Source organism: Pseudoliparis swirei, chromosome 23 (assembly GCF_029220125.1).
Source record: "Pseudoliparis swirei isolate HS2019 ecotype Mariana Trench chromosome 23, NWPU_hadal_v1, whole genome shotgun sequence".
Classification (NCBI taxonomy): domain Eukaryota; kingdom Metazoa; phylum Chordata; class Actinopteri; order Perciformes; family Liparidae; genus Pseudoliparis; species Pseudoliparis swirei.
This window is the reverse complement of record NC_079410.1, coordinates 11,037,817-11,052,263: the sequence shown is the minus strand read 5'-3', so window position 1 is coordinate 11,052,263 and position 14,447 is coordinate 11,037,817. Positions and strand designations below refer to the sequence as shown.

Here is a 14,447-nt window from a genome sequence, read left to right as displayed (position 1 = left end):
CTCAGAGTCTGCAGGGTCCCTCTGTCTCTCTCTCTCTCTCTCTCTTTCTGTCTGTCTCTGTCAGAACAGCACATCCATTGTCGGGGGGAGGGTGTATCTGCCTTTACGTAAGGTCAGATGGGAAAGACTAGATTAATCACTTCATCTGAGATAGGCAGGGGGGTTGATAGGCCGAGAGATGAGGGAAGTAGGTGGGACAGAGAGAATTAGAGGGAAAGGGTAATTGAGAGGGGAGAGGAAGAGAAAAAGTGACAGGGAGGAAGTTGAGGATGAAGAAAGGGAAAGAGGGACAGGTAGAGACGAGGGGAAGTAATTACCTGCATAAGTGTCTTTGTGGAGCTCACCGATGCATTCAGCGGGACGTGGGGCTTGGAAAGAGAGAGGTGGTCATGGGTAATTACCTAACCGCAGGTTTGCTCACCTTTGATCCTCTCGCGATGACTGTGTGTCTCAGACTGGAGCCTCCTACTTAGCTGCGTGATGCATCATCAACAGCATCATCATCATCACCACTGCGAAAGGACTCGGACCAAAACACAACCCATGACGCCACTGAAATATATTTTGGTCCCATAGAATATATGATTTTATCACCATTCATGTTTGTGGATTTTCCCTCTGTATTTTTACTCGATTCTCAAAGTGACTTTCTTCTTTTGCTCTGGTAATTATTTTCATAGTCTACACATTATTAGTTTTTCGTGACCAGCTCTGTGAATAAACAGACTCCGTGGCGAGAGCAGGTGCTCACACATGTGAGGAGAGTTGAGGGCACGCTTGCAGATGTTGCTCTGACTAATCACCATCAAAGCTAATGAGTGTGTGTGTCGTATGAGCGTGCCAGTGTGCATGTTTTGATCCAGAATGCCCGTGCTCAAACATGTTGTAGTACTTGTGTGTGTTGACATGCACAACTGAGTGTTCTGGTGTAATGCCATCTGCAAATATGGTGGCTGTGTTGTGTATGAGAGTGTGTCTGTGCATCTTTTAGCCAACGCTCTTACACTTCAAAGAGAATGTGTGTTTTTTTGTACACGAGTGTGTGTGAGTGTGTGTGTCTGTGAGTAATTGAGTCAGTGGCCAGCTGCATTGCACAGGGCCTACCTGTTGCTGTAGCTGGCCCAAATCCACCTTCTTAAGTCTGCTTTTTATTCAGCAGGGTCCGGTCACTTCCGAAGCACTTGATAATATCCTCAGATCTGCAGTTTGTTCTTTTTCTGACGTAAAGCAACACTTTTATGTCTGTAGTGAGCAGCAAGGTGGGTTTGGACTGTCATGAGCTCAGTCGTATTCAACACCCACACATTATTTTGTACAAACCTGTGTGTTTTCAGAGGCTATACACTCAGCCGCAGACACACTGCTGCACACGTTCTGTGACACACATTGGAAGAACGCGCTCAAACTTGCCCCACATTCACTCAGCATGTCTTGTATGTCTTTGATATGCCTGACCCTCTTATTGTTTTTTCTATATTTCTCTATTGGACGGATGGTATGCAACTGATTAGATAGATAAATATACCCTGGAGGTGCGAGACAAGCAGAGAGGAAGGATACAGAGTTTTCTCTTGTCCCAACACATCTCAGCAGTGGAACTTTAATCTGCTGAGGCTTCATGCATTTAAACGGCCCGATTAGGAACAGTCTCACAAGCGCTTTTCCTGCAGGGCTGAAACAGAAATTAAGTGCTTAGGCACAGCCAACATTTTGTTTGTTTTCTCCGCGCCTCTTTCAAAAGATACACACGGAGCTACGGGGTTTGATCATGCGCTGAAACCACACAGTCGGGCTGAAGCCGACGTTTAGTCTCAATACGATGTTAAGATGCGGAGAAAGTGGCTGAAGTGTTGCAGTGCTGTTTGATCTGATGATAGTGATGGATTATGTTTGAGACTTAGGTTCAACAAAGATCATTTTGTTAAAAAAGTGCTAATAAATGCCATTGGCAATTTTGGGGGGGAATTCATGTTTTTTAGATGATTTGAGAACAACTGTGTTTACTTTGTTGCAATAAACCGCAGATGATCTTATTGGAATACGCCTGTTTGTTATGATGGTTTTAACTTAAAATATAGTAGTTTGTGTGTGGATGATAAAGAAAGTGTTAGTGCAAGTTTGTGTGTGTGTGTGTGTGTGTGGGTGTGTGTGTGTGTGTAATGGGGTCAACCAGAGTTCTCAGGCCCGTCTCTGGCTGTGCTGCCGCTTAAGTCGACTCGATACAGTGTTGATAGCTGCCCTGTCTTTCCCATCACGACGCTCTCCCTCGGTACACACTTTTGTCAACAATTAAGAAGATCTCTTAGCACGTGTGTTGGAAACAAACATGTTCTCCCTCTCTGTTTCTCCTTCAGTGACATATTTGATGCCATGTTCCCAGTCACCCACATTGCGGGGGAAACAGTCATCCAGCAAGGTATGTGCAACTTTTTTGTTTCCTTACCATTTGATTTGTACTAATTAATAATCCTAAGAATCTGGATTGTTACTCCTGTTCGAACTTTTCTGTGTTCCACGTCTTTAGTTTGCTGTGTGAGTGACGTTTTGTGCCAAAGCGCGAACAACCCACTTTTCTGGCCTCATTTGATTTCTCCTCCCGTCTGTGCGCCATGCGCTGGACATCCAGAATACCATGCAGTCCGAGCTTCGCCTGCTTTGGTTGTTGCGCTGCTTTAAAAATAGATCCTTTTATCAAAAAACTAATTGCATCTGCCGCTCACATTCATTCGGCCTACGACTTATTTTTTTCTTCCCTTTCCCTTTATTCGGCCCACTCATACCCTCAGTCTCAAAGTCTTCACTCTAGACATCCCTGGACTTTGAGGGAACACAGAGCTTAGCGGGGCCAGACTGTATTTTTCCAGTACCCCTCACCCCTAAACTCCTATCGCATACAGACATAGACATGTTTAATCACATATTTAAAATGCACATTCTCAGAGACAAATGCCCACTTTCAGATAATGCTGTGTTCACACCTGCATAACATCATGCAGCCTATACTTGTGCAGCATTCACACACTCTCTGAGACATTAAGTGAAGCAAAACTATCGGCTGTTTGGACAAACACTCGCTTTGTCACTCCCACCCACTCTGAGACGGCATCCAGAGGTATATCAGTCCTAATTTGGTGATAATAAAGTCTAGCTTACTGTGTAGGGCCCCCAGTCCCAGACAGCCCATTGTTATATACACCGTCTATAGAGTATGGTATACAGTATATAGGGTGCTGATGTCATCGCTAATGTCTGGACTACTGTACAGCTTTAGAAACACACCCCTGTTACTGGCCCATCACACATTATTCAGACACAGCTAAGAGTTATAATACCACATGACGCTCTAGCTCGTGTGGTATTTAAACAAAATGAAGTATAGCGGTATTTTCATCGTGATCTATTTGATATGCTGTTTCAGGTTCATTTTATGCTTCTGACATCATATCTAATTTAGCACTTATCAGCGTTTGTTTCACTGGTTCAAAGGAATATAATATGCATGATTTTGGGGCAGGGATGTCTATGTGTACAGATTGTAAAGCACTCCGAGACAAATTTGTAATTTGTGAAATTGGGCTATACAAATAAACTGAATTGAATTGAATTGAATGATTACAAATTTAAAATAAAAATCTCCAACATGGAAACTGTTTTGAAAGATGGACATGTCTGACCTCATGGTGCATCATGGTGCATTGTGGGTACGAAACGCCCCAGAGGCTGAGGAGACAACCCGGGTTTTTCCCTTGAGCAAAGTTAAAGAACCGTAACAGTGTTAACGGCAATTAGCTTGTGTTGAAACAAGGCCACACTGACGACACATGTGTGTGTGTGTGTGAGTGTGTAACTATGTGTATGACTATGTGTGTGTGTTTGTTCACGTGCTGGTCAAATATTTGCCTGCACTCTCAAGCATAGGGGGATTGAAAGGGCGCAAAACAAAGACTTCACCAAAAGTGTGTCTGCATGTGTGTATGTGCTTCTATGTGATAAAAGACAGGAAGAGAAGAAGAAAGGAAAGACAGAGTGCAAGGGAAGTGAAAGAGAGCTAGATGAGATGAAAGAGAGCGAGAGGGAGAGGGAGATAGAAGAGGGCCAGGTTGCAGCAGGTTGTGTGTGTGTGTGTGTGTGTCGGAGGTCTCCAATGGGACAGACCATCAGACGGACGAGGAGCGTTTTCTGTGACAAATAGAGCTCTATGATTAACGAGCACTCTCCACTCAGTATTAATTAGCCTTGTGAACTCCGGTGAACTTTACACACAGGGCGCTCTCAGCCTTTCAACTCTTCAGGTGAACATGCACACACACACACACACACACACAAACAAACACACAGTCATACAAACCCTCACAAAATGCAGACACGCATGCATACGTGTGTCAGGTAATCTCATGTATCACCACCCACTTGTACCTCTGAATGGAGTTGCATGTGTGTCTCGGTGGAAGGGGAGAGCTCCACGGTGCTCTCGTCGGTCCCTTTTCATAATTTCCCCTGAGCCCCATGTAATGGATACCATAATTAAAGGAACGCGTCACCATTTTTCAGCCTTATCTCTAGACGAGATGCTTTTAGTGGACATCAACCAACCAGATCCCATGGATTCAAGGGTCAGCTTTGAAAGCCCCGCATGCCCCTTTCAATGACACAATCAGCAAACCAGACAGTATTTTACATTGCCAATCATGCACATTTAATAGCTACTTAGCGATGAGTTGCAGCGGACCTAGCCAGTTAGAGGTGAAGGAATCAACTCCTGCGCTGGTAGCTTCAAAGGAATAGTTTTACATTTCGGTAGCAAATAGCAGAAATGACAGGAGGTTTCTGCTCCCGGTCCAGAGATACACGTGTTATGTGTTACTGAGTAATATTTAGATGTGCTAGCAAGCACATGTCGTTACCTTTGGACGGAAGCGGGTTGTTTTCTCTAGTTGTGATGCTAAGCTAACTGGTTGCTTGCTCTAATGTCCATATGTGAGATTGGTATTGATCTTCTCACCTAATTATAAGCAAGGAAGTGATATTCTGAACTATTCCATTCACTTTTTTTTTTAGCACACACTTGTAAAGATCCAACAGCACCAAGTTGTCTCTCTTTTTGTGAGCTGTTTTGAGCATTACAGCCTCATTTTCAGTTTCTGCGGAAAGACAAACGTGTGAAATGTGTCTGTGTCTGCGTGTAGAAGCAATGTCCAGAACAGGACGTATGAAGCTGATGTTCGTGGTTGCACGAGTCTCTGTACTTTACATTGCATTGAGTTTGTGCCTCTGCATGCTCAGACTATTAGCGGTAATAAGCATTGCTGTTTGCAGGCAATAGCCCTCTTTAACAGAGATATTGCCAGGCCCAGTGAAATAGTCTGCATCATATTTGTCACTTTGTCTGTCCTGAGGCTTTCAGAGGCCTGCAACCTATTAAGACCCAAAGAAAAAAAGAGCAAGACAAGGAATCCAACCGTGATTGTAGTTAAAAAAAGAGATGGAGGTTGACAGACAATGTGTGTTTATGTTTAAGTTTCTGGATTTCTTTTTGTTCCCCATTTTAAGTGTTTGATGAATGTTTTTAATCTCTTAATGCACCTGTTTAGGTTTAATGGTTAAAAAAATAATCCTCCTTTGAGAACTTAAGAAGGAGGCGGAAGTAAAAAAAAGTGGTAAGCTCTTGGTACTATTCCTGTGTTTTTCCCTGCTCTTTCACAAACTCCTGTGTTTCTCCTCGTCTCTCCCCTCCAGGCGATGAAGGAGACAACTTCTATGTGATTGACCAAGGTGAAGTGGACGTAAGTGGTTGACATGGAGACAGAAGCACACACACAAAAACACTAATTTCTCTTAAGAGTAACTTCTTTCATTTTAACTGACAAGAGCAAACTGTTATAAACAATGGGGGACTGTAATGTGCAGTGTGCCAATATTTTGTATATATACTTATTCACCTGTTTTCAAGGCCAGGCCATCGGAAGGATTTTGACTCAGTGGGAAAACCCAGCCTTCCCCACTCATGTTGAGACCATGTTTCCCTCTAACAATAGACAGGTTTGTGTTGGATCGCCCCGATGTTTTGTTCTCTCCAAACTTCGGTTCCACTCTGATGGCAATCTGAACATGGCGCTGTGGAGTCCAGCGCACCGCGAAGCGAGCCAAACTGCGAACGTCTTTTGTCTTAGCGAGCCAGACGCAGAGCGATAGTTAAGTGCAGAGATAAAACAGGAGCCGACGGGAAATTAAACAGGAAGTAACCTTATCCGCTTACAGCGGTGATCACAGGCACAGCGGGGTAAGAGGAGAGAAGCAGGTTGGCAGGCTTGGCCGAGCGTGCTTTGTCGGCCCACCTGGGAGACGGAAGTGTACACAGACTGAGATGGGGCCTCGATAGAGAGACTGCATCACAGCTTCAAGGGTCAGCTTAAACGTTGCTGCTTTGACTTCCATTGTTTCGGGTGACGTTGTGTCAAATGTGATTAGATAAGTTACTGGTGAAACAGTGTTGGTTGTTTTGCTGTGTTCCTCGTAAAAAATGAGGCACAAGATTTATTTGAGTGAGCAGGCTAGGTGTTCTCCTTGAAATCAAACTTCTTGTAGGCCTCATGAAACTTTGACATTTTAGTTCAACGTTGTTTTGTCCACAAAAGTTTTTTTTTCTTTTCCTCAGTCATCCTTAGTGTTTGTTTGTCTTGTGTAAGGGCCGATATCCAGTCACAATCGGGACAAGGTTATTTTAGATTTTTGCCACTTATCCTACAATGTGTGTCTGGTCTCTTTTCAACCAGTCAGTGTTGAAACCACCCAGCTTTAACTTTTATCTCAAGTTGGTCCGTACAGCTCTCTCTGTGCTGTGTAATTTTAAAACCTGTTTTATTCATAATAAATCTAATTTTCATATGCTCATTTCCTCAACTAGAATGATTTTTGTGATCTGTACACTGTGTGTCTTATATAGGCTTGGAATTACAGTAAATAGGCTGTAATGAAGACAGATAACTACCAATTACTGCGAAAAAATAATAATAGTTGTCTGATGATCTAGTTTGCCTTCAACACATAAACAAAGAAGTGTGATGTGTTATATAAAATGTGCCACTTCTCCACCCGGTAAATGAGTTTCCCTTTATCCATGTTGTCTGCAGACTGGAAGGAAAATGGAAATGTCAAGGACGTCAAAGTCAATTTTGATCAGTCAAAGCAGGTTGGAGGTGGAGCCAAAAATAGAGTTCGCTCATCAGCATATGATGAGGAACGTTAGGAACAGAGGCTTGACCAGGATACTTTACCAATAATAAAATGAGTCGTTCACCAGGTTTGTAAAATTAAATCAAGCAGCGCATACATTCGTGATGAAGAGATGAACTCCCTTCTGGACCTGAACACTGACATTTCTCTTGCACTCCTCCTGTTTTGAGTTACATTGAGAGAGCTGCATTAAGTTTGACGCTCTATGTGACACTAACACTATCAGACATCCATACATATTATGTGGGCTTACGTTTAAAATGATATTCGGCTCTACACTCCACAGCATTCAGGGCTGGATAAATGACATGGCCACGCCTCTCTTTCGGAAGAGATGTAACTCGACATATCCAAGGGAGATATTTCATGTGTCATATTTCTGCTCTTTCTCTCATACTCTTCCATAAAACTGTCTTCATGTTTGCTTTATTAGATCCACAGTTGATCTGGAGCTTAGTTCGGCAGCTGCAGCATCACATTGTGTCTTTATTGTCCGGCCTGCTCTGGGCTGGGACTTCAACCCCTTTCTGTCTGTCAACAGTGGATCTTAGGCATCTGCACCCAGAGCCAGGATCCTATCATTCTGCACCCCTGTCCTTGGCCTCAGCCCCATGCCCATCTGAGTGTCCTCTGCCTCTCTTATCTCTGCAGACAGCTGCTGCATCCCAGCCACATCTCAGGCACTGAACTACTTCAAGTCGAGGTTATTAAAGTTTGGAGATGTCTCTCATTAGACAGGGGTGTAAATATGCTGGCATCCAATAAACACGCATCCTTGTCCGCACACAACTGTATTCAGTTACAGACATTGGCTTGTATTTATATGGGTGCACCGCAAAGGAAATTAAAGCTTTCATTCCAAATTGTGAGATGATCTTGTTGGAAAAAAAACGCGATTTGTAATTAAATATTGAATATCTGGTGACCCTTAAGTTCCCCCGTTTAGCATATAAGCAGTATACAAACATTAAATTGGCCACTTAATAATTGTAGCAGCGAAGCAGAATGCCAGCCAGACAAAGCGTGTTCCAAAACGAGATTGGACCTGGGGTTTACTTTCACCCGCTGGCGAGCGCCATAACCCTCACCGCAAACAGGGGGCGTGCACTTCTGGTGTCCGGGGAGGAGGGGCCAAGTTTGAATGTTGTGTTTACGAACTTCCACCGACAGTTGGACACTAACGTGTTACAGTGCCTTTTAATGACAGATAATCCGATCTGTCATTTCGTGAGCAAAGATCTGACAATACCTTTACGTTGTTGCAAGAAATTATCCTTATTTTATTATTATTATGACTATTATGATAATGATGATTATTTATTATTATCTATGAATAATTGCTGCCCAATAGACAAAGAGTCATAACCTCTCTCTCACAAAATGTTGCAGCCCAGGGGCATGAACAGCGAGTCACACTGCACATGACTCCAAACAGACGCACACAGCCTACTCATCCACCTTGCAGGACTTTTGCTGCTTTTTAATTACGATCGTGGACGCTCAGTGACAGCGGTGCGACAACATACATGGTTTGAGACCTGAATCGTTTCATTATCAGCTCCCTTTTACTTCATGCATCGTGCTAACTCGATACAGCACAGGCGTTTCCTATTGCAGTCCTTATGAACAACCTTTTCTGGAAGTTTCTGCTCCAGCTTTACTCCTCCTAATCCAGTTGGGACATAATTGTGTGACTGTTCGTCCTGACCTGCAGTTGCATGAAAGTGTGTGTGGGATCTTGTGGGAGCAGATTTATGGGAGCAGATTTACAACAATGAAGGCCAAACAATGGGAAACTAATACTAACTAAATAGTATTACCTGTGCTGTATGCTCTGATGTAACACTTTTGCAACACTCACATGATTGTTCTTCTGTGGTTGACGTAACCGTAGCCAGCACTCTGCGTCTCTTTGAAGCCTTCTCTGTTTATAGTGAAGGATGAGTCCCTTGTGGTCTTCTCTGAGCCTCGGATAATGGCTTGCAACTATTCTGGCAATTCACTGCCACCGGAGGGATAAACCTTCTCTCCCTTCCTCTCCTTTCTCCCTGTGTTATTAAGTCAACAAGACAGTGGATAGTGTGTCGACAGGTGAAACCGTAACGGCCCCAGAGACGGCCTGAATGAGTCTCAATGAGCTTGTATTGTGTGTAGAGCTATAGTGGCCGGCCTAAATAGAGCCGTGCGCGTGCATGTAGGTGAACAAGCGTTCAAGTGCCCTGTACGGACCAAGAAAGTCCACCACGGCTTTCTGTCCTCCATCATTCACAAATCAAAGGCAAGGTCCTAACAAGACAGGACAGATGAAATAAAAGGGATGGATGGAGAGATAGGAGGGATAGAGGGCTTTTGTAGAGGGTCTCATTTGGGGGTTAGAGGGGATCAAACACTTAGGGACAAGCCTATTCAGTATTTCAAACTTCTATGGAGAGGTAAAAGCGGAGGAGAAAGTTTGAGGAAGGTGTCTCAGGGTGGGTAGAGGAGATGAAATGACAAAAATAAAGACATTCTACACAGTCTCCAAAGCAGTGATTGGCACTCCTCAGAACCATTTAAGATGATATAACACCGGTCCATCACTCTGTTTCTTGTCCTCTCTGCAGGTCTATGTGAATGGGGAGTGGGTGACCAATATTGGAGAAGGAGGTAGTTTTGGAGAGCTGGCGCTGATCTACGGGACTCCAAGAGCTGCAACCGTCAAGGCCAAGACTGACCTTAAACTGTGGGGCATCGACCGAGACAGCTACCGACGCATTCTCATGGTACAACCTTCAACACTCATACTACAGCCTAGGCTTATTCAACCTAGTTGGGTAGCCATTGTTTTAAATGTATAATTCTTGTTATTCATCAAAACACATTTTGTGTATCCTTAAGGTCGAGCAAACATGTGGTATATATTCCTTTCCTCATAAAACTTTTGCAAAGCAGATTTTTATTTTTTACACATTTGTAATCATGCAATGTTTACATACATGTTAAGCAGCTTGTAATCTTCTTCTTAACCGCTGGTGCATTGCAGCTTATCTTGGCTGTTACCAAATAGTGTGTGAAATAGAATGAAACCATTGGAATGTGTGTGGTGTCAACAAGATAAACAACATGAGGACCCACCAAAGAAAAACTGCTGACCAACAAAGAAATTCTGGTTAGGACCCTTCGTTTTCCTTTTCTAAAGTACCCATGAGGACAGACCTCACACACACACACACACACACACATACACTATGACACGATACAGAAAAACTAAGTTTGACGTCTACACAACAATCCAGTACGGTAGTCGACTCTCTACACTCTTATCATTTGTGATCCATCACTTGTAATAGTTTCTCCCACTCAACCACTTAAAACTCCTTTAATGCTTGAAAACCGTTGCTCTCATTTTTATACACCAAATACCTCCGCACACGTGCGTTCCTCCGCTTTTAATGTCTCTCTAGATCTGTCGGTGGATGAAGAACAGGGGAGAGGGTGGGCTGTGGAGGAGCGAGAGGGTCAACCCTAATGCCTCGACACACACTTCCAGCTCCAGGAGCTTATCTCTCAGGAATGTCTAAATGTTTAAACTGGAAACACAAGGTGCTCGGCCCGAGCTGTCATACTTATTCACACACACACACACACACACACATTGTGGGTGCTGTTATAATGACTACTTTCTGTCTTTGTGCCCGACTAAATACTTCCTCAGATGTTCCTCACACTTTACTCCAAATAAATGAGATAGCCTCTAATTAACCTCCTAAATACCCCGAGCCTCTCAGCCTTCATCAGCAGTGGACATTCTGCTCCGTGTCAAACGGTTTGAACCTGCAGAGATGGCAGAAGGTCTGTGTTTGGACTTTTCAGCTGAATGTAAAGTTGGCACAGGCCTGCCTAGCACTCATGTCACCTCTTAAGCACATAGTTTAACTGAGGGCACATTCTGCCCTGGTAACCTTTCTTCTCTTTCTCTCTCTCTCTCTCTCTCTCTCTCTTTCTTCCTGTCGTTCCGTCGGTCATTCCAGCAGTAGCAGCAGGAGGGGAGACGGGGCGAAGCAGAATTCAATTATGTGAACCTGTAGTTAATTATTGCCGTCAATGATTTGTAAAGCAGTTTTTATAGAGTGCGGTATTCTGGCAACGTCTTAGGCCAACACAATGAGCATTCTCTGTGTGTCTATGTGTGTGTGTGTGTGTGTGTGTGTGTGTGTGTGTGTGTGTGTGTGTGTTTACCAGTAAAATGATGCGGCGCGCTTATGCCTGCATCTTGTAAGTCAGCAGCTCAGGAAGGTGTGCTGCAGCTACCATCAGCTTCACCGTCCGCACATCTGTTTCTCAGCTGGATCTGCTTGTGTAATAAGAACTTGTCTGAACAGTTTTACATGTGTGCATTTGAGATAAGTAGATGAGTCAGTTAGATTAACTATATCCCTCAAAAATGTGATCAACTTTTTCTGGTCACAAGCTTTGTTTAGACGTTCTGTTCTTCATGCTCAGCTCCACTGTACGTTTCTTCAACCGAAGAGAAGTTCACAAAGAATTATGCCTATTTATCTCAGGCTCCAAGACCATTGTAATGTAACACTCTTCATCTAAATGATGTAAAACTGAAAATAAATTAATCTTTTCTGTTTTATCAAGCGCACATTGCACAGATGCTCTGGTTCCAGCCTTAACGTTTTGACTGTTAGTTAACAAAGACATTTAAAGAACTTCATCTCAGAACCTCCGAGGGACATTTCTACAATAATGTGATACTTCAAAGACTAATCACTTGATCAGTTTATCGAGATCAATTGAAAATGATAGTTAATTCCAGCCCTATATAGCCTGCACATGTTTGCATGTGCTCTTGCATGTCACGTGTCCATGATTTGACCCCGGAGTGTAGTTTCAGCCACTGAGGATGCTGATAACAATATGAACATGTGAGGAACCTTGAATGGCCTTTTAACAAAAACAGCTTTCCCTCCACCTCCTCCTCTGCTCCTTATCCAGGAGTGCATTTAGTAAACAATGTAAAACCATTCTCTTTGATTAACACACTCTCTATTGTGTTGCTGCCAGTCATACAATAGCCGCCTTGTTGTGCTATCTTCGTCTTTAAACACGCACAGCTACAGACAGAGTAATGAACAGGCTGACAGACCACCGTCAACAAACAGAACACAAGACAAAAGGAGACAAGGAGAAATTATACCAAGAAATGAGATGTGGGAGAGATGTGTTTCTCATTGGCCTGAGATGAAGGTGATGGGGCGTGATGTACGGTCGGTTTGGATTGGCTGCGCTCCACACCTCAGCTCTTTGATGATTCCACCTCAAAGACATCAAGCAGACACAGAGGCTGGTTCATCTTCAAGGAGCAAACACAGGATGGCCAACAGGAGTAAGGGACTTTTGCACTTGATACATTTGCTCAGGTCCTTCCCAGGTAGACAGAATGGATAAGGACGGATACAAATAATGCAAAGAGAAAAATAAACTCTGATCAGAAATCTGAAATTTTGAAAATGATCATTTTCATTCCTTCCGCCCGGGTCAACCGCTGTGTTGGCCCACCCAGACCTTCCTACACTAGTGGCATGAATCAGACCTGCGGTGTAATGCAGTGTTCTGTTCACACGGTAAGCCTTTAAGCTCAGCCTGTCTGAGGAGCTCGATGGGGAAGCTCTGAAATCAGGAGGCCAACTCAACCTTTTTGAGGAGGCTGCATGTGTTTGTGGGAGATTGTTTAAAGTGTACATGTGTGAGTGTTTGTATTTGCTTGCTTAATGAGCATGAAGTTTCGTCTCTGCAGAACGAAACATAAGTGGCAGAACATAAACCAGACTGCACACTCCGCACACACACACACAGACACACACATTCAAATCATTTATCCAGGAGGGAGGCGATGCAGGCTAGAATTCCTTTAATCAAGTTGTTTACGATTTTGAGCTTGATGTTGGCTCACTGGGGAACATTTTCTCCCCTTTTAAGACAAAATGTGAAATTATATGAAATTAGAGGCAGCAGCGGGACTCAGGCACTTATGCACTAAAGACACCACGAGCCTCGATATATCATTTCCATATGCAAAGGCAGACGCAGGGCGGACAACACCGTCTATCCTCACTGTTTCTCTTTATTTTCCCGCTCTCTCTGCGAGTGGTTCTGTGCAATAAAAGAGGGAAAAGAGGGGTTCTCTGGGTCTAGACTTGTCAGGAAGCACCTGATGTTCATGGCAGAGGTAGAGAGGGGAAAGTCCCCAAGCCTTTTGGGTGGGGTGGGCCACACACACAGACACACACATCCAATGAACATTACCATACAAGTGATACACACTTCCCTAAGTGTGACCCCAGGAACTGCAACCACACTATTAGTGAAAGAGGAGCACATACTGACATTCAAATGTTCTATTTAGTTTGTGGTGTTTCCAATAGTTTTTATGTTACAGATCACTTGTGGTGTAAATATTGAGACACTTAAATTACGCAATACATTGCCTTGCTTACATTATCCCAATGTATCACAGTATATTGAATCGCAATCCTGTATAAAATTCACAGCCATAATAAAAAGTGCTTCAATTGCAATGAGTACATCCATGTGAGCAAAATAAATGCTGAAATGAAAATCTATGACTTCAAGTGAAACCGACAGAAAGAGAGAATTGTTTACACAAATCATGTATGAATATAATTGCTAGAAAAGTGTAATATATGGAAATTATAATCTTTCCTTGAAAAATATCTTTAAATATCAATTTGAAAACATTGTTTCAGTAAAAAAAAGGGTCAATGTCTGTCATTTAATGCTGCTCAACAAACATGAACAGTTTTTTCAAGACTCTTTCTTAAAAGAAATTCTTTCAACTTTGTATTTGCTTAGATTATAACCTACATCAGTTCCTTCTCATGAAACCAAGACAAAATGAGCGCAATATCTTGCAGAATAATCAAATAATTTTTTCGGCAATTGTGGAGCACTGCCTTCATTTCATAGAGCGTGTCGAATGGTGAACGTCTCTCCTCTTTTTGTCTCACAGGGCAGCACACTGAGGAAGAGAAAGATGTATGAAGAATTGCTCAGCAAGGTGTCCATCCTTGGTAAGTCTGTGAATATGTACAAAATCGTATCACGTAATGAATATTTAAGTTTGGGTTTTTACTGTTCATTTCTTCTTTTAACACAGTAGTGGAGTGGATGCCGCATTTTGCGTTCATTTTAGGTCAGAGAGTCCA

General features: G+C 43.1%; 1 protein-coding gene across 2 annotated transcripts in view; it reads left to right on the top strand.

Annotated features, from left to right (window-relative positions):
• prkar1b (protein kinase, cAMP-dependent, regulatory, type I, beta) overlaps nt 1-14,447 on the top strand; it is a 66,226-nt gene that overhangs the window by 38,730 nt on the left and 13,049 nt on the right. For both annotated transcript variants that reach the window (XM_056407197.1, XM_056407198.1), the window contains 4 exons: nt 2,355-2,416; nt 5,737-5,783; nt 9,837-9,995; nt 14,252-14,312. In XM_056407197.1, coding sequence (XP_056263172.1) covers nt 2,355-2,416; nt 5,737-5,783; nt 9,837-9,995; nt 14,252-14,312 — 329 coding nt within the window. The remainder of the gene's footprint in view (nt 1-2,354; nt 2,417-5,736; nt 5,784-9,836; nt 9,996-14,251; nt 14,313-14,447) is intronic.